General features: G+C 47.6%; 1 protein-coding gene across 1 annotated transcript; it reads right to left on the reverse strand.

Moving 5' to 3' along the window:
• Nucleotides 1-1,743: 1,743 nt before the first annotated feature.
• Nucleotides 1,744-17,408, reverse strand: LOC128406229 (uncharacterized). Its single transcript, XM_053373402.1, has 12 exons — nt 17,223-17,408; nt 16,536-16,652; nt 15,152-15,387; nt 14,057-14,236; nt 13,844-13,929; nt 11,965-12,068; nt 9,660-9,727; nt 7,117-7,263; nt 5,295-5,385; nt 4,118-4,242; nt 3,055-3,202; nt 1,744-1,945 (listed from the first exon to the last, which is right to left on the reverse strand). The coding sequence occupies exons 1-12, from the start codon at nt 17,324-17,326 to the stop codon at nt 1,894-1,896; spliced, it is 1,458 nt and encodes a 485-aa protein (XP_053229377.1). The 5' UTR covers nt 17,327-17,408; the 3' UTR covers nt 1,744-1,893.
• Nucleotides 17,409-18,983: the final 1,575 nt, after the last annotated feature.

The following is an 18,983-nucleotide window of genomic DNA, read 5'->3' on the forward strand; positions in this document are numbered from 1 at the left end:
GTGTTGCTGTCATTGCACTAGGTTGGCACCATGTTCCCCAACAACGCTTATGCAATATTTCTTTCTCAGTTCTTGCTATTTCCTTTCTCCCGTAGCCTGTTTTGAGCAGACTTTGAACCATCTCCCAGCTCTCCCTTTCTGTTGCCTGGTTTCGCTTGCATTTAAGTCTCTTTGTACGGAATGAATTTGCCTCCAAAGCATTCTAAAAAAAACCGTTGTCTTTCTCTGTGTATATTCTTCTATCCCATTGTGCACTGTTATATGCCCATTATGAAATCTGGCCAAAGGTGAGAATGGACTACAGATCCCCTCCCCCATCACTGGGGCTCATGTCCAGGCTAGACAAACAGCAGATCACATGATAAAGCTATTGATGGACAATAAACCACTTGAGACTACAGGTTGGGGATTGCAGGCTTGAATGACCTTCCAGTGTGAGTGTATTGGGGAGGGGGATATTCTTCTCTAACAGGACTGTTCTGTGTGCATGGAGGTTTTGCTTTTTAATATGGGAAAAACATTCAGCCAGCAGATTCCCTGACCCATAGCGGTAAAGTGCAGGCACAGAATACCAGATACTGAGCTGTTTGTTTAGGCCAGGAATGAATGGGGGCAAAATATTTCTTTCTGAAAAAGCCATTGCTTTTGCTGATACTCCATATATTTCTCTTCCTGTTCACTGTAAAATGAACTCTGAAACATTCCAGTTCTTGTCTCACCCCACAGACCACGTGCCCCAAATCTTTTAAAACAATTTCTGTTGGGTTTTTCTCTGCATCCCTCTCCAGTTCAGGGGTTATAAAGGTTTAAGGCAGGGGTAGAAAACCTTTGGTCCTCCAGATTTTGCTGAACTACAACTCCCATCATTGCTGGCCATTTGCCCATGCTTACTGGGATTGATAGGAGTTGTAGTTCCACAACATCTGGAGGGACAAAAGTTTCTCACTCCTGGTTAAAGGAAACCAAGCGAATATGGTGCTTTCAGGCCCAGCAACTGCCGAGGGGTACAGCAGTAAAACTACCTTCTAGATTATGGAGTTTATGATGGATTATGGGAAAAAGCGAGGGAAGAGAAAGAGGGGAACGTTCCGTTCCCTATCTATGAAAAGTTTTCAGTATTTAGACTTTAGAATTCTAAGCATCTGTACGGTCCCTGAATACCCTCCCCGCAAACAGCCACAGCCTCGAAACAGACATTTTGCAGAAATATCAGTGTGTCTGTCATCTCTCTGGGTTCAAGGCACAATTTTGCTCTCCAAACCGTTCCTCATTTTCCTTGGTTCATCATGCGAAATGGTTAGCCCTGGGTGTTTTTCATTGGTAATGAACACTGGTAATTGCCATTTGTTTTGTGAATGTGCCGATAAGTTTTAGGGCAAATCTACACTACAAACCTGTATATTGGTTTTATTGCAGTTTTAACTGTCCTGGCTTTCTCTCGAAGAATCCTGGGAGCTGTAATTTTGGTGAAGGTGCTGAGAGATTCCTACAGACAGAGCTGTAGTTCCCTGTGTGTCCTGAGGAGCTGGAATGACTGTTAAATCAGTTTTAAGTCTGTAGTGTACATGTGCCTTTTGTTAGAAAGCCCAACAACTTTAAACAGAACTGCAACTCACAGCATCCCTTGAGTGGGAGCCATATCTTGTTTGAAATGGGCAGAAACTAATATTGTAGGATATTTAGGTCTGAGGTAGAGAAGGTGTCCTAGTTTCTATGTTTGCTTATTAAGAGGCTGTGACAAAATTCTAGGTTGATATTGCTTATAGCTTCATTGGAGATTGGCTTCCAAAGAGATGGTGATCTCATTTCTTCCTGCAGGGACCACTCAAGTCCATGGGGGGTGGGGTGTTCTTTGTAGTCCTCTTTAGATCCCTGCTCTCAAGAGGTCACTCATTACCGCCGCTCTTCCCCGTGCAGTGTGTTCAGCTGAAGTCTCCCCTGCAACCTGTGCCAAGAGTGGCAAAATCATCAGCCCAGCTACCCACATTTGATAGCAAACTCATATCACACGACTTGCTAGGAACCACACTTGGACTCCTCTTTTGGAAGCGTAGGAGTGCTGGGTCAGGATGATGACCCAGCTAGCTAAGCGGTCAATTCTTTAGCAATGAAGCATTTGGCTGGACCCTGTTGCTAGCCTAGATGCACCTGTAATCTGATCTAGCCATATTCTTCTTAAGTCCTTACACTTAAAGACCAGGCAGATGAAGCAGCAGAGAAGCATCTGTGTAGACAATATCAAAGTTGTCATCTCTTGCTTCGGACATCTGACATTGCATTTCACATCTCCAGCTGAAGTGGCATAAAATACCAGCTTCTTTCTATTGTCCTGTTGTCTGGCCCTACTGTGTCTCCAAGGTCTCCAAGTGTGCTGCCCAGCAGGTGAGGAAAAGACCCAGGAAGGAACGGGACAGAGGAGCACTGCCTGCTTTTTCTTTGCTTCAGCTGGAGATAAGCAGAATTACTGTATTTTTCGCCCTATAGGACACACTTTTCCCCCTCCAAAAATGAAGGGGAAATGTGTGTGCGTCCTATGGGGCGAATGCAGGCTTTCGCTGAAGCCTGGAGAGCGAGGGGGGTCGGTGCGCACCGACCCTTCTTGCTCTCCAGGCTTCAGGAAGCTATCCGCTAGCCGTGGGAGACGCAGCTCTCCCACGGCTAGCGGAGAGCTTGCCTGCACCCAGAAGCTTGGGGCGCGCTGAGCTCAGCACGCCCCAAGCTTTGGGCTTCGCGGCTCTCCCATGGCTAGCGGATAGCAGCCTGTTCTGGGGGCTGGGGTCAGGGGAAGCTCGGGCTTCCCCCGCCCCCGCCCCGCACCTGGGGGGGAAATAACTTTTTTTCTTTATTTCCCCCCCAAAAAACTAGGTGCGTCCTGTGGGCCGGTGTGTCCTATGGGGCGAAAAATACGGTAGTTTCCTGGCTCTGGCCCCACCTAGTGTCTGTCTCCCTAGCCAGTCATAATAATGGGCACACCAGCCTCTACTGCCCTTAACTAGTACAAAATGCATCTCCAGAACTTTAAAGCTCCACTTTATAGGTAGCTGTGTTGCTTACCTCTGTGCAAACACGTAAAAGTCACTGACGTCCTGGTATTGCAGCAGCTTCCTCCTGTTCTTGATCAGGACGGCAATGCAAAGCAGCACTTCAAACGTGATTTCCTCCCGATCTACAGATGTGAAAGGGCCTGGCAGGGGCTCCTCACCTATTGGCAGAGAATATTGTATGTTTTCTCCAAGACTTCTTTTTGATTGTGGACCTAAACCAATTCAGGGAGTTGTTTGGGAGTGAGGCACCAGGGGAACTCAGTGATGGGAGACCTTGGGGTGGGGATGAGTTGTGGAGCAAGGTTGCGTAAAGGTGCTTTTCCTTGATAAAGTCCCCTCTGAGGAAACCAGCAACTCCCTGCTCTCCCATTAGAGCTGAAGCAAAGATTCACACAGATTCAAAATTTCGTAGCACCTTACAATTTGACTCCCTCTTAGAATTTGACTCCCATTTTGATCATTTTCTAACATTGCCACTGAAATTGTACTGAAGGATGTCTTTCACTTGCCAAGACAATTTGAGGAAAGAAAATCAAAGTGGTGCCAAAAAGGTGATAATTGTAGTAATAAAAACTGTAGATCAGCATATATTTTTTTGAGTGAGTCGATGGCTTGCAAAAATAAATAAACATTAATTAACTGACCACCTGCTGCCCTTAAATTGTACGCTGAAACCTACTTCCCTGTTTTGTAATAGAGTTTATCCCAGAAACGTGCTAAGAGGAAATTGGCAAATCCACACCATGATTAACTCCCGCCCGGAAACCAATGTCCCCACTGTGGAAGGATGTGTGGATTCAGAATTGGCCTCCACAGTCACCTACGGACTCATTGTTAAAACCGTGTTTATGGAAGACAATCTTACTCTGCTATGAGTGATCACCAAAGAAGAAGAAGATCCCAGAAACACCTTTTCCTTCTCCCTAAGACATTTCTGGCCTGGTATAAATGCACAGTGAAAGGAGGCAGCAGAATGCTCACATGGCAGAATGAAGTGCACCATTCTTGTCCCCAGGTGGAGGAATCACAGTTTATGCTACTGCTGTGCCTCCAGGGACCTGCACAGGGCTTACCTTCCCTACGAGTCAGCCAGATCCAGGCTCCAAAATTCATCCTCTCAGATTCCAAGGCGCTGATCTCTAGGACCCTCACAGCATCAGAGTGGTCTAGGTCCTTCTGGAAAAGTAGCAGCAGCCACCTGACATAGAGGCACATAGAGCAGGGGTCAGCAACCTTTTTCAGCCATGGGCCAGTCCACCGTCCCTCAGACCTTGTGGGAGGCTGGACTATATTTTTTTTTGGGGGGGAATTAATGAATTCCTATGCCCCACAAATAACCCAGAGATGCATTTTAAATAAAAGTACACATTCTACAGAGGACGAGATGGTTGGATAGTGTTCTCGAAGCTACCAGCATGAGTTTGACCAAACTGCTGGAGGCAGTGGAAGACAGACGTGCCTGGCATGCTCTGGTCCATGGGGTCACGAAGAATCGGTCATGACTAAACAACTAAACAAACAAAACACATTCTACTCTTGTAAAAACACTCTCATTCCCAGACCGTCCATGGGCTGGATTGAGAAGGCGATTGGGCCGCATCCAGCCCCTGGGCCTTAGGTTGCCTACCCCTGAGCTGCAAGAGTTGCAAGAGGTGATGAATAAGGAAAACTGACGGTCTCAGCCTTTCATCTTACACTGACAAAAGACCACTTCTTTACAGACCCCTCTAGCCCATTTCTAGGTCCTTCCTTGGCCTGGGTCAAATCTGATGCAGGCCACTCTCCTGGGGTTTCAGCACTAGCACCCTTGGAACACTACATCCCGCTTAATGTGTGATGTCTCTGAGCATGCACAGTGTGTATTTTTTCCCCACCAGCCCCAGTTATCAGAGCTAGAAATTAAGAAGCACGTATTGGACAAGTTGACAGCAAGAGTGGAAGGCCTAGTGTAGTATATAGGGAAAGAAACACACAGATAAAGCTTTGTATTTTAAAGAGGTCTTTGCATGGGTGCTAGCTTCCATCTCTTAGAGACATAGATGCTGATTATGCAAAACTTGTGTCTGCATAATCAATTATTCAGGATGGGCTTAATTTGTATGATTTATGCAGGTCACAAAATCAAGCTCTTGTTGCAGAATTTGGTCACCTCTGCATGCTGGCTGAGAGCCATCCCTTCTGTGGGGATCTCTGCAGTTTGCTCCCTCCTCCTTGTCCAGGGTTTGTAGGGAGGTGGGTTGTTTTTTTTACCTGAGGCAAAAGAGCAGCTTGTCACTGGACACGCTCTCGATGTGGTCATACAGTTCTGGGTCCACGTGTTTCAGAAGCTCCTCACAGATTTCTGTGCAGGCAGGAGAAAGGTAAAGGTAAAGGGACCCCTGACTGTTAGGTCCAGTTGTGGCCGAATCTGGGGTTGCAGCGCTCATCTCGCTTTACTGGCCAAGGGAGCCGGCGTACAGCTTCCGGGTCATGTGGCCAGCATGACTAAGCCGCTTCTGGCAAACCAGAGCAGCGCACGGAAACGCCGTTTACCTTCCCGCCAGAGTGGTACCTATTTATCTACTTGCACTTTGACGTGCTTTCGAACTGCTAGGTTGGCAGGAGCAGGGACCTAGCAACGGGAGCTCACCCCGTTGCAGGGATTTGAACCGCCGACCTTCAGACTGGCAAGCCCTAGGCTCTGTGGTTTAACCCACAGCGCCAAAAGAATGCCTCACATCATGCACTCAACCAACCAACTCCATGTCCCCATGCTATCTTTGCCCTCAACAAACTGCTCTCTGGAGAGGGACAAAACTGGGACAGGTGGTGACAAAGATCCTGATGTGTGAAGGTTGCCAAAATGTCAAAAGAGGTGTTCTCACCTGGAGAAAACATTACATGCACATCATGAGCAATGCATGATAAAATGTCCAAGGCCATGATAAAATGTTCTTTCCCATGACTTGCAAAAGCTGAACAAAGTAGATTCTTTAGCAAATGTATGCCCTTTGGCTTTATTCAGGTTGCAGAGTTTAGCTTTTCTTAGCACAGGATAGTCTTTTTCTTTTAAATTGCACACAGCTCTGCCTATCAATACCTTCTCTCCTTCAATCTAAGACCTAATACATGATCCCTGGCTAACAGGACCAGTGGTCAGAGATGATGGGAATTTTAGTCCCAAAACATCTGGAGGGCCGAGTTTGCCTATGCCTGACCTAATACACATGGTCCAGCAAATAGAAGCCAGGAGACCATATACCTCCTCTCAGTGGCATAGCGTTGGGGGGGGGAGTTGAGAGGGGCAGTTGCCCTGGGTGCATTGAGGGTTCATATGCTTCCCTCTCTTTGTTGGCGGTGGGATCAGCCTAGGCCCATGGTGAGCAGGCATTGATGGAGGGAGGCGGGCAGGGGGCAACCTCAGCATGGCCTAGCTCGGCTCTCCTCTCCGCAGGCATCAGGATGATTCGTCTGCCAAGAGCCATGTCAGCTGGGCGGGCTCGCTCTGTGCGTGCAGGCAGGCGGTTTAGCATGGTCCTTCTTGGCTCTGGCGGGGGGTTGCTCCATTGTCAGCTTCAGCTTGCCTGCCCAAGATGCCAGCAACCCACGCTACACCACTGCCTCCTCTCTCCCAATGTCCATTTCTGCTGCTTAGTTAACTGCCCACTCCCATATTTATTTTTCCCTGGCTGAAGACAGTTAAAATATCTAGAGAGGCCACAGCTAGGTTCTTCATGCACGGTGTGAGCGAGGTTTCTTCCTAATTTTGCAATTTGCATGGCAGATCTGCATTCTAGCAAATGGAACATGGGGTGAGCAATGGTTGTGCCTCTTCCCCTATGCCACATGCATGTTTACCAATTCATATGTTAATTCTAAGGCATTTAAAGGGGGGGCAGTTGCAAAATGACTATGGGAATTTTTGGAGTGACATCACAGGCAGCATTCAGTTGGCGCTTTCCACAATCCACATTCCCTGAAAATTTTCAGAACAGTCCATTCCTCCCTAGTGCTTAAACCTGGAGAGGATAATGTATGTTTGAGTCAGGTGCTGTGGGGAGATGTTTCTTCCTCTCCCTCCCTGCTTTCTCACGTGTCTTGCGGCGAACACCCATGGTGGTGAAACTCCACGCTGAACGTCTCATGTAGCCCACAAAGCACCAGAAGGCTTCAGTCTCATTTTCCAGGGTCTCCAGAAAGCGGCTGGCAAAGTCATTCATGCCCTGGCAATATCCGATGTCTGCAGAGGAGGAAAGAAACCAGCAGCAGTTGGCACCCGGAATTGCCAGCCCACCTTGCAGCCATTCGGGGGGGAAACATGGCATGTGCAAAGTGTCATGCAATAAAAGGAGTAGCAATAGCTCAAAATATCACAGAATCATGAATCCAGAAGAGCATGCTCCTCTACTGTACAGTCATACCTCGGGATCAATACGCTTCAGGTTAAGCATTTTTGGGTTGCACTCTGCGGTGACCCGGAAGTAACGGAGCGCGTTACTTCTGGGTTTCGCCACTCGCGCATGCGCAGATTCTCAAAATGTTGTCACGTGCATGCGCAGAAGCGGTGAAACACGACCTGTAGATCTGCAGTCGTGTGTTACGTTCACTTCAGGATGTGAACGGGGCTCTGGAACGGATCCTGTTCGCATCCAGAGGTACCACAGTACTTGTGTAGTTGGAATCCCCAAAGATCACAATCTGAGCCCACTCCTGCAATTACCCATGGTAGACTACATCTTTGCATCCCTTTACTCTGCAACAACCCTCTTTACTCTTGCGCTGCTTTAAAAGCAGAGAAAGAACCTATTGTTACAGAGGTTGTGAGCCACCCCAACCTCTGCCGAGCAGTAGCAAGATTCCAGGGGGTCCAGGCACATGCCCAGCTATTGTGTTTCTGTTGGGAAAATTGAGGCTAGTGTCATGAAGGAAATGGGGTTTATTTTACACATATTTACACCTAAAGCCTTCAATGGAGGGGTGCAGAACATTCTACCCCAAGAGTGTCTCTCATTGCTCCTCTCATAGCTTCAGCAAGTTGGGGTGCAAAGCAACAGTCAGTCATGGCTCCTGGTTTCTCGGTGCTGCTTCCTCCAGCCAGCAAGCATGGAGTTCAAGGCTTCCTGCATCCCCCTTCGTGCCTCTGTCCCAGCCAGCCAAGGTGGTTTTGCCCTTCGTGGCCTGGAATCCTGTCTGCTTCCTCCTGCACCTTTAGATTTCCAAAAGGACACTTTTTCCTGTGACAACATGCTGCTGCCACCTTGGCTACCTCCCAGATCTCCTTTCACTGTCCGCTCCTCAGAGCAGGGGGGAAGGATAGCTTTTTGCATTGCCAAGGGCTGTTAATGGTTTTGTCCCTGGCTCCCTGTTGTTTTTTTCATGGCTCTGCACTTAGCTAGCCCAGCCAAGCTGTTTCGCATACGCCTAGCTCAGGAATTTATTGCGTGGCACAGTTCTGCAGCTTGTATTCTCCCTCCATGTTCCAAATATTGTCTAAATAAAGGTAAAGGTAAAGGGACCCCTGACCATTGAAGCACACACAGCTTCTTCCAATGAATTATGGGAACTGTAGTTTCTCTCACACAGAGCTAATAGAGCAACTAGAGTGACCAGGACATGTGCTTTAAAAGTGCATTAAAGGTAAAGGGACCCCTGACCATTAGGTCCAGTCGTGGCTGACTCTGGGGTTGTGGCGCTCATCTCACTTTATTGGCCAAGGGAGCCAGCGTACAGCTTCCGGGTCATGTGGCCAGCATGACTAAGCCGCTTCTGGTGAACCAGAGCAGCGCACGGAAACGCCGTTTACCTTCCCGCCGGAGCGGTACCTATTTATCTACTTGCACTTTGACGCGCTTTTCAACTGCTAGGTTGGCAGGAGCCGGGACTGAACAATGGGAGCTCACCCCGTTGTGGGGATTCGAACCACCGACCTTCTGATTGGCAAGTCCTAGGCTCTGTGGTTTAATCCACAGTGCCACCCGCGTCCCATTGTCTAAATACTACCCTTTATTAATTTCTATAATTCACAGACTCTGGTACGATAGATCTATGACAGTAGTATAGGATTGGCAAGATTGGTCTGCATGTCATCTTTGGGTCTGTGGTTTTATATTTTCATGATGGGATTCTGTAGAAAGCGAGGGTGCTAAGGTCACATCCATGGCATACATTTAAAGCACCATTTTAACAGCTCTGGCTCCCCCCGCCCCAAAGAACCCTGCTAGCGTGTGTATGAATACACATGAGCGGTGGACACACATGTGGGCTTAGACATGTGTGATGCATACAGAGTGGGTCTAGGGAGTTTTGCACATTCCTTCTTGTGCAAAAATGTACGCACTATATCTAGCACGGTCTACACTGCTGGCTGTGGGATGTTTAGCAGAGACCTCCTGAGGGGAAGGTCTGTTCCGCCCCTGAACTGCCTTGAGAAAAGCCCTACGCCTCTTTGAGAAACAGTTTGGGTTGAAAAGGACGTGGCAAATTAAAAGCACCATATAAATGATGAATGGCAGGCCTGTAAAGTGTCAGGAACGGATAGAGGGGTGGAGGTGAATGGAGCAGGGAAGCTGGCAGGCAGACGTCTGATGCCATCAAGTAAGATTCCTGGAAGTGGGTCGAGTACAGCAGTTTCCTCACCTTGGTGGAAGGCCACGTACGTGACGAGAATTTCCCGGAGGTAAAGCAGATTCACTAGTCCTTCGCGTCTGGGGAGAGAGAGAATAAATCCATACGCTAGGTATTATGGTGGTGGCCCTGATCATGAGTGTACCCCAAATTAGTTCTAAAAAGAGAGGTGAAGGCATCTGGGACAGCTTTGAGTGGCCAGTTCCTTAGATCCATTAGCTGGGATTATTCACTGGCAAGGGAAAGGCACTTGGTACATACTCAGAGGAGCGCCCCCCCCCCGCTATTCCTTCACATGTTCCCAGTCAGAGCCCTAGAATTAAAGTCAATTCAATAGTGGAGTAGGAGAGCCGGGGGGGGGGAATCATATCTGGAACCAGTGCACCCCTTTGGTTTCAGATAGTACATGGGTAGTCCAGGACACAAATGTTCACAGCTCTCTAGCGCAGGCATAGGCAAACTTAGCCCTCCAGATGTTTTGGGACTTCAACTCCCATCATCCCTAGCTAACAGGCCCAGTGGTCAGGGATGATGGGAATTGTAGTCTCAAAACATCCGGAGGGCCGAGTTTGCCTATGCCTGCTCTAGCGGTTTGGTTGGCTCATTTACCAGAAGTAAGGTAAAGGGACCCCTGACCGTTAGGTCCAGTCGCGGATGACTCTGGGGTTGCGGCGCTCATTTTGCTTTATTGGCAGAGGAGCCGGCGTACAGCTTCCGGGTCATGTGACCAGCATGACTAACCCGCTTCTGTGAACCAGAGCAGCTCACGGAAACGCCGTTTACCTTCCCGACGGAGCGGTACCTATTTATCTACTTGTACTTTGATGTTGCTAGGTTGGCAGGAGCAGGGACTGAGCAACGGGAGCTCATTCTGGAGGTATATACTTTGTTCTGACCAAACTGTCTGATACCAGAGGTGAAATATATTGGCCTTATTTTCAGCTCTCCTGCCGCACTACTGGATGTATCGACACTGTCAACGACTATTCCTGCTCTTCAAGGAGGCTTGGTGGACAGTAGCAGTGAGAATAGGGATTTCCAAGGGAGAATTCTCAACACTAACCAAACTACAATCCCCAGCATTCTTTGGGGATTACGTTAAAACCTGTATATAAACGATAGAGGTTTGGAGGGTAGAGAGTATTCCCCAATTGCTGCCTCAAAGCTCTGCTGTAGTACAGGAATTACAAAATAAGATATTCAGGACCAGAGAGGGCAGGAGAAGAATGTAACTGGAAAGGGCTGGCTGTGTGATAATGGGAAGCAGGGAGGAATCTAACAGTAGGTACTACAAAAGGATTGGCAAGTCAGCTAGTACAGGGCAATTTGCGTAACAGGTATATATGTAGGTGTAGCAGGTTCTGCATGGGGATAACCTGAAACCTGATTATCTCAGGTCCAACACAGGAGTGACAATTTCTGATTGGATTTTTCAACTTAAAATTATAATAATAATAATAATTAAAAAAACACCCTTTGAAACATTCTCTGTGTGTGAGGGGATTCTAGTTTGCCTGGAGGAGTGATGCTAGATTAGGGAATGCTTAACCCTTTGCCCTGCCCTCCTTTCCTGATCTAAATCCCACCCACCCACTGGTGCTAACAGCAGTGTCATGGTAGATTTAGACCATGGTAGATTTAGACCAGGAGTGGGAAGGTTTAGACACCCCTTCCACTAGCGCCATTGCTCTCTGAGCAAAAATCAGAGCTGCTTTTAAGATAAAATGAAAAATGAAAAAGAAATGTGATACTGGAGACGGGTGATAATATGTTTCTTGGCCAAAAGTTCCCATTTTGAGGTGTGGGGTTCCCCCTCCCCCCCCAGATTGTGGGGAGCAGGGCACATTCCAGCTTTTGACGAATGCTGACAGCTTAGTAACGTGATCTGAGTTTTGGAGAAGTCCTATATGTCAAATTCCTCTGCTGTTACAAGCCAAATATTCCCAGGAAGAAATGTTCTGTGCACTTCTTCCTGAAGGAGAGGGCAGATTTGTCCATGTTTGGGTATAATCTGTTGGGATATTACAATATTTGACTTCAGACCTGCACAATGCCTACCAAACTAAATGAAAACTGCCAGGTATGAGCAGCAACCCTCCAGTGGGTTTGATTCCTGCCTGCCTGGGTTTGCAAAAATGGATGTATGTATGTGTGAAGACAGGGCCAGGTGAGCTGATACCAGCTTGTGGGGGAAGCAGTGGTCATAGTACATCATTCAGGAAATCCCCCCTTTGAATTTTCAGAATCTGAATTTTCAAAATTTGCTGGAAGTCCCAACTTTTTGTTTCGCCTCGGCTGGGAAGGGCCAACTTCTCACTGGAAGAATGTCCGGTGTCTGTCCGTCTGGGGTACATCGGCATCAATGTCTTGCAGCGCCTTTTGGAACTGTTGCTCGTTAATGTGCGAGAAGGGCAGGCTATGCTGACGAAAGACAGAATTGCATTGACGTTAGAGTGGGAGACGTTAGGTGTTATGTACAGAAGTTCTCACCCTGGGCCAGCAGGGGGATACAGTAGATAGTTATGCGAATAAGGGATTGAAAGTGACGTTCAGTGATTGGATAGTTTTATAAAATTGTTACAGTTACGTTGTACTGGAGCTCTATATAAGCAGGCTGACTGAACCCTTCAATTCAGTTCTGTTCTGGCCTGTGAATAAACAAGAGCTGTTTGAAGAATTGCTGTGTCGTCTGATATGTTCACCCACAACTTAACATTAAGGAAGGGCGCTAGTTAGCACACTGATGCTTGGAAGCATATTTCGTGAGTTCTCAGCTCCACCCCATGTCTGGGAATGGAGTAATTGTGTGCTGGATTAGGCCAAGAGCCAGCCTGGTCCAGGATTCTTTGGCCAGTAGATGCTTCTGAAAACCTTCTCAAGATGGAGCCCTGTACTCTATGGCCATTGTAAAATAGGAGATAAGACATCAGGAGATCTCTTCCTTCCATCAATCCCTTCTCAAGAGTCAAGATCCATTTCCTTGAAAGTGAAAAGCAGCCATGCAGGGTGAAGGTGGATTGGGACAAGAACTCTGGGGTAAGGCGGGGCTTAATTCCTCCTGTTGTTTTCCTGATCTAACTGCCACCCTCCCACCCGCCACCATTTTTCAGATGTGGGAAACATACAGAATGTAAAGGGACAAAAACACACACAACTCCATTCCTCCCCCAGCGTCATGGCTCTGAAGTGGTTCACCTCTCCCTACAGATGCTTTTAGCTAACAAAAACCAATCCTGCAGGATATCCACTCTGTGGATCTTACACTGTCTTGTCATCTGGTTTGGTCCTAAGAGTTAAAAACATGCACGGGGAACACCACATGTAGCACCCATTGCTGGGCTGCACCTTTTCAAACTGCAGCCAGGCGTTTAAATGTTTTTCTCCACAAAGAATATAAGAATTACAATGTCTGGGAGAAGATTTGGAGTAAGTCTTTTCTCTGATGCGCTGGCTTCGAATGTGCAAGGAGTGGTTTGTTTTTTTACACCACCCTTTGTTGAGAGTTAAAAGGCAGAGATTTCCAAGTCATTACAATTTCCTTTAAAAAAAAAGGAGGAAGGAAGGGACGTTGGGCCTCAACACCACTTGTAAGAAATGTCTTCTGATGTGGAAGCCTCTAACTCAGTGTTTCTCAAACTTGGGTCTTCAGCTGTTTTTGGACTACAATTCCCATCATCACTGGTCTTGCTAGCTAAGGATGATGGGGATTGTAGTCTGAAAACAGCTGGAGACCCAAATTTGGGAAACACTAACTCTAGGTGTCTTCTGGCTGGTAGCAGCCACTTTGTGGTAACTGGAAAAACTTCACGCTGCATGTGTTTAAAGCCTGACTATTATTATTTTTTAAAAAAAACAGTCTTCCCAGGGTTGTGTAATAATAATAATAATAATAATAATAATAATAATAATAATAATAATAATAATAATAGTAATAATAATTTATTATTTATACCCCGCCCATCTGGCTGGGTTTCCCTAGCCACTCTGGGCGGCTTCCAACAAAATATTAAAATACAGTGGTCTGTTAAACATTAAAAGCTTCCCTAAACAGGAATGTACTGAAAACAAATTTTAGGACTAAGCTTTGCTGAGCTTGAGTTAAATTACGCCTTGCTCACCAGCTCATTACCCTACCCGCCTCAACATCCTTAATTAATGTCCACTTCAAGAAAGTCATTTTCTACTTCATATCTCACCTCATCAAATATATCTGTAGGAGGACTGGCTGTTTCAGCTTCCCTCCATTGTTCGTCATGTCTCTGGATCGCCAAGGAAAGCTCCACTATAGGAGTAAGTAAACAAAGCATCATTTGCCAGGCGTGGTCCCTTTAAGAGGTGGAGCCCTGTTGCTCCACCCAGTGGGAGGGATGTAGCAGGATACAAAGCCAGCAGGCATTGGTTGTACTTACAGTCGGAATGAACCCTCATTACGGCAGCCCAGGGGAAGCGCTGTTTCCACGAGCGCTTCATCCACCGATACTGAGAGGACATTTGCTGGTCCAGCTCCTTCCTCTCTTCAGTTGTGGATTTCTCCGGGTACACCCCAAAGAGAAACTTCCAGGTGATCTTTCTCTCACTGGGATGTGTGCCTAAGAAAAGACACACATTACCCTACATTGACCACCCCTCCCAGTGTAGCAACACCAAACCACAGTTTTAAACGGGTCCCCATCCAGTTGAGATGCCTGATGGATAGCACTGCAGTAGTGGTGGGGCAGAATCAGAGTTGGGGTTAATCTTGCAAGCATGTGTCTAAACCCGAGAAGGGAGAGGATGCAGCTTTGCAGGCAGCACAGAAAAAAGTCGCTGGGGGAAAGGGTTAAGCATCCCTCCCCAATACTGCTTTTCAGCTCAAAACTGCTTTCTTCTCCACTTCCTACACAAAAATCCAGGGCTTTAGTACTAATCAAACACCCGGGAAGCTGAATTGTCCTTTCACCACATTCTCTGTGTGGTTCCCCCACCCCAGTGCTGTGCACAAATGACCTCCCAGAATTCTCCACTGTGTTTGAATAAACTGTGGTTTTGGGCTGAAAAAGGTTCCTCACCCCTGGGCTAAAATGGTAAAGGTAAAGGACCCCTGACAGTTAAGTCCAGTCACAGACGACTTGCGGCTTTCATCTCGTTTTACAGGCCAAGGGAGCCGGCGTTTGTCCGCAGACAGTTTTTCCGGGTCATGTGGCCAGCATGATTAAGCCGCTTCTGGCAAAACCAGAGCAGTGCACGGAAACGCCGTTTTCCTTCCCGCCGGAGTGATACCTATTTATCTACTTGCATTTTTGGCGTGCTTTTGAACTGCTAGGTTGGCAGGAGCAGGGACCGAGCAACGGGAGCTCACCCCATCGCGGGGATTCAAACCGCCGACCTTCTGATCAGCAAGCCCAAGAGGCTCTGTGGTTTAGACCACAGCGCCACCCACGACCCCTGGGGCTAAAGGATGCCAGAAACAGGCTTCCCACTCCCTGCCCCCACCAGCATCTCCGCAGTGTAGATTGTGTGGCTACCTCTCTCGTAGACCAGCTTGCGCATGCGGAAGACATCCAGCCGCCCATCTTTGTCAAATAAGGTGTAGATTGACTGAGAGGGCAGAGATGTGTTCTCTCTTGCGGAGCGGGAGGGAAATGCTGTGCCATCTTCGTTCCGGTGGTTTTTAGTGGGATCTTTCTGGCTACTGCCTGCTGTCTCTTCTTGGTTCTTGCTGGGGTTTGCCGTGAGCTCAGCAGAACTTATGTGTTGGCTTCTTGAGACCAGGAAAGGAAAAGTAGAACATGTCAGATTTTTTTAGACTTCATTTCTGTAGGCGATCTGCTGGTCCTTAGGATGAACTTAGCTGTAAAGTGGTACCTCGGGTTACATACGCTTCAGGTTACATACACCAGGTTACAGACTCCGCTAACCCAGAAATAGTACCTCAGGTTAAGAACTTTGCTTCAGGACGAGAACAGAAATTGCGCAGCGGCAGTGGGAAGCCCCATTAGCTAAAGTGGTGCTTCAGGTTAAGAACAGTTTCAGGTTAAGACCAGACCTCCGGAACGAATTAAGTACTTAACCTGAGGTACCACTGTAGTACAAAATGAAGAACTGAAACATCACGCAAATTTGAAAACTGGCTAGCCCATTCTCCAGACTGAAATGTTGTGACATTTAAATATTTTCTCAAATGGTAATGTTGTGTGGGAGGTGCTTGACAACTTTCTTCTGCCTCTAAAGTTCACAAATCAAACTGCATCCACAAGAGGGGATTTTGTGATATATAAAGGGAAATAGAAATCATAAGATGTGCAACCAAATTTCAGTCGGTAAGGTTTGAAAATTCCTTATACAGTTGTACCTTGGAAGGCGAACGGAATCCATTCTGGAAGTCCGTTTGACTTCCTAAACGTTCAGAAACGAAAATGCGGCTTCTGATTGGCTGCAAGAAGCTCCTGCAGCCAATAGAAAGCTGCGCGGACGTTCGGCTTCTGAAAATCGTTCAAAAACCGGAACACTCACTTCTGGGTTTTGATCGTTTGGGAGCCGATTTGTTCAGGAGCCAAGGTGTTCAAGATCCAAGGTACGACTGTATATTTATTTTCTGTACCTTGAATTGTCATGTACCTTGATAGGAACCGAAGAAACTAGACTCCTTTTTTTGTGCCCTCCTGTGTTTTTTTTGTGTTTTTTTTTTGCTGAAACACATTTAAATTTCCTTCCTGCCTCATCAAGGACTAGACATATATTTTAAAAGCTGAAATTCTTGGAACTTTATCAAAAGTGCCTTAGGATTTGCTCAGTGTCTCCTCGTTGTGTCCTGCCATATGAACACCATCCATACAATCACAGTTGTGATTCCCTATCTCCTCTCCCCCCCCCCCCCCGCCCCATTTTCTTCCTTGCAGAAACTCTGACCTTGCAAAGGATTCCAGACATGGGAACAGGGCCTTCAGGACACGATAACTAGCAGCCGTTTGAAGTAACCATTGGGTCTGATCTTCTGCAAACTGCAACAGGATTGCAATGGTCTCTCTGTGGGGCATAAACATTTGGTTAGCTCTGATCATCAGAGACAGGGATAAGGAGCCATGTGGAAGCTGGTAGGAGCAATTCATGAATGAGAGAAGCTAGATGACAGAGAGCAAGTTTTGAGGTGACAGCATAGGAATATAAAAAGAGCCCTGCAAGTTTGGACCAAAGGTCTGTATGTAACCCACAGTCACCAGCCCGACGCTTTCCTGTAATTAGAGCAGTAACTGGTGGTTGAAGGCACATTGCATCTGAAGTTGGTGGCTCAAATGCCCTGGCTATCTGCTTGCAGGCTTCCCAGTTGGCCACTGTGTGAGACTGGGATGCTGGACCACATGGGCCCTTGGCCTGATCCAACAGGCTTTCCTTATGCTCTTATGGCAAAGCCATATCTTCCATTAATATCTCTAACTCCCTTTTGAAGCCGTTGCAGATGGTGGCCACCAGCCGCCGCCAACACATCTTGTAGCACTGAGTTCCATAAGTTAATAGCACAATGAGTAGAAATAAAAGTACCTTTTTTTGTCTCCCAGTTTCAGAGGTTGACTCTGAGTTTCTGGCATTATAACTTACCGGATGGCTCGTAACCAGCTCCCGAGGAGCTGAGACACAAGACCTTTGGGCTCTGCGACCTTCATTCCCTGCCTCCCGGCGCCATAGGCATGGGGGCTATTCATGGATACAGGTGCACATGGCCCAGGATGGTCTCCTTGCCTGTTTACCTGCCTCCCTGGGCACCTCTGCCTGCTGACGGCATTGTGGAACCCCTGTGACCTCATAATGGCTCTTTGTGCTGCTAGACCAGTGATGGCCAAACTTGGCCCTCCAGCTGTTTTGGGACTACAACTCCCATCATCCCTAGCTAACAGGACCAGTGGTGATGGGAACTATAGTCCCAAAACAGCTGGAGGGCCAAGTTTGGCCATCACTGTGCTAGACTCTGGACTCAGCTATATTGTCAAAGAAAAAGCGCATAACAGTATATGCGTTGTTTATGCATTCTAATGCTGTGACACCAGATGGCGCTGTGTAGTTCCATTTTTGCTAACCCGATTTCCCATACAAAGTTTGCAGAGCATTTAACGGAAACTTATTTGATGTGTCTAGATCCAGCCTCTGTAGCCTTTCCACTTGCCCTGTTTTATAGCCGCCTGACCGGGCTTCTCGCTTGCTGCTCCCTTGTTTTGTTTAAAGGGAGATGAAAAGGAGGCAAAGGGAGGAGGTAAGAAGGGTTGGAGTGCGCTGGGACAAAGAGGGATCTGGGAATCGGCTAACAGGGAGACATGAGTGAGGACATGAGTGAGGAAACTCTGGCCTTCCAAATGTTGAACTACAACTCGACATCAGCTCCAGCATGTATGGCCAATGGCCAGGGATGATGGTGTATGGGCAATCTTTCTGGAAGATACCGTATTTTTCACCCTATAGGATGCACTTTTCCCCTCCAAAAATGAAGGGGAAATGTGTGTGCGTCCTTGGGGCAGATGCAGGCTTTTGCTGAAGCCTAGAGAGTGAGGGGGGTCGGTGCGCACAGACCCTTCTTGCTCTCCAGGCTTCAGGAAGCTATCCGCTAGCCGTGGGAGACGCAGCTCTCCCACGGCTAGCGGAGAGCTTGCCTGCACCCAGAAGCTTGGGGCGCGCTGAGCTCAGCACGCCCCAGGCTTCGGGCTTTGCGCAGCTCTCCGCTAGCCGTGGAAGAGCTGCACGAAGTAGCGCAGCTCTCCCACGGCTTGCGGATAGCAGCCTGTTCTGGGGGCTGGGGTCGGGGGAAGCTCGGGCTTCCCCCGCCCCAGCCCCGCACCTGGGGGGGAAATAATTTCCCCCCCTTTATTTCCCCCCCAAAAAACTAGGTGCGTCCTGTGGGCCAGTGCGTCCTATGGGGCGAAAAATACGGTAATTGTAATTTCCAGGAGTTAGTTGATCTAGCATGGTCATCTCTTCCTGCCTCTGTTTACTTCCCCTCTCTATCTCTTGTTAAAGTTCTTTGATGGCTGAGAGCAGCCTTTAATGTATAATCTGCTGGAAGGAAGACGCAATAGTGATGGGTACTTTCTGACCTTCTTTGATGTAGAAGCATTGGGAAGAGGGTGATTAATGAATGACCTGCACATAGGCAGTTGGGCAAGCCATACAGGCTAGCTATCAATAATCTATAAATCAGATGGTTTTTGGGCCGAGTGCTGAGAACCTCGTGCACAGACTGTTGGCCGTGGGGCTGTTGAAAAATTGAGACTACCTGGGGGAGTCACTTCACCACTTCTTGAGGGCTTCCCAGTGGCAGATTGAAGGGTTGCTTGGTAATGTATATATTGCTTGCTGTTTAGAATAAAATCA

The sequence above is a fragment of the Podarcis raffonei genome, chromosome 2 (assembly GCF_027172205.1).
Source record: "Podarcis raffonei isolate rPodRaf1 chromosome 2, rPodRaf1.pri, whole genome shotgun sequence".
NCBI classification, from domain to species: domain Eukaryota; kingdom Metazoa; phylum Chordata; class Lepidosauria; order Squamata; family Lacertidae; genus Podarcis; species Podarcis raffonei.

Bases quoted from the DNA above. Each gene is read 5' to 3' on its own strand.
- LOC128406229 (XM_053373402.1), bottom strand. From the start codon at position 17,326: ATGAATAGCCCCCATGCCTATGGCGCCGGGAGGCAGGGAATGAAGGTC. The intron at 12,069-13,843 runs GTGAGATATGAA...GTCTTTCGTCAG, and splicing joins CTACAGATATATTTGATGAG to CATAGCCTGCCCTTCTCGCA. The intron at 3,203-4,117 runs GTAAGCCCTGTG...CTCTGCCAATAG, and splicing joins CTGGCTGACTCGTAGGGAAG to GTGAGGAGCCCCTGCCAGGC.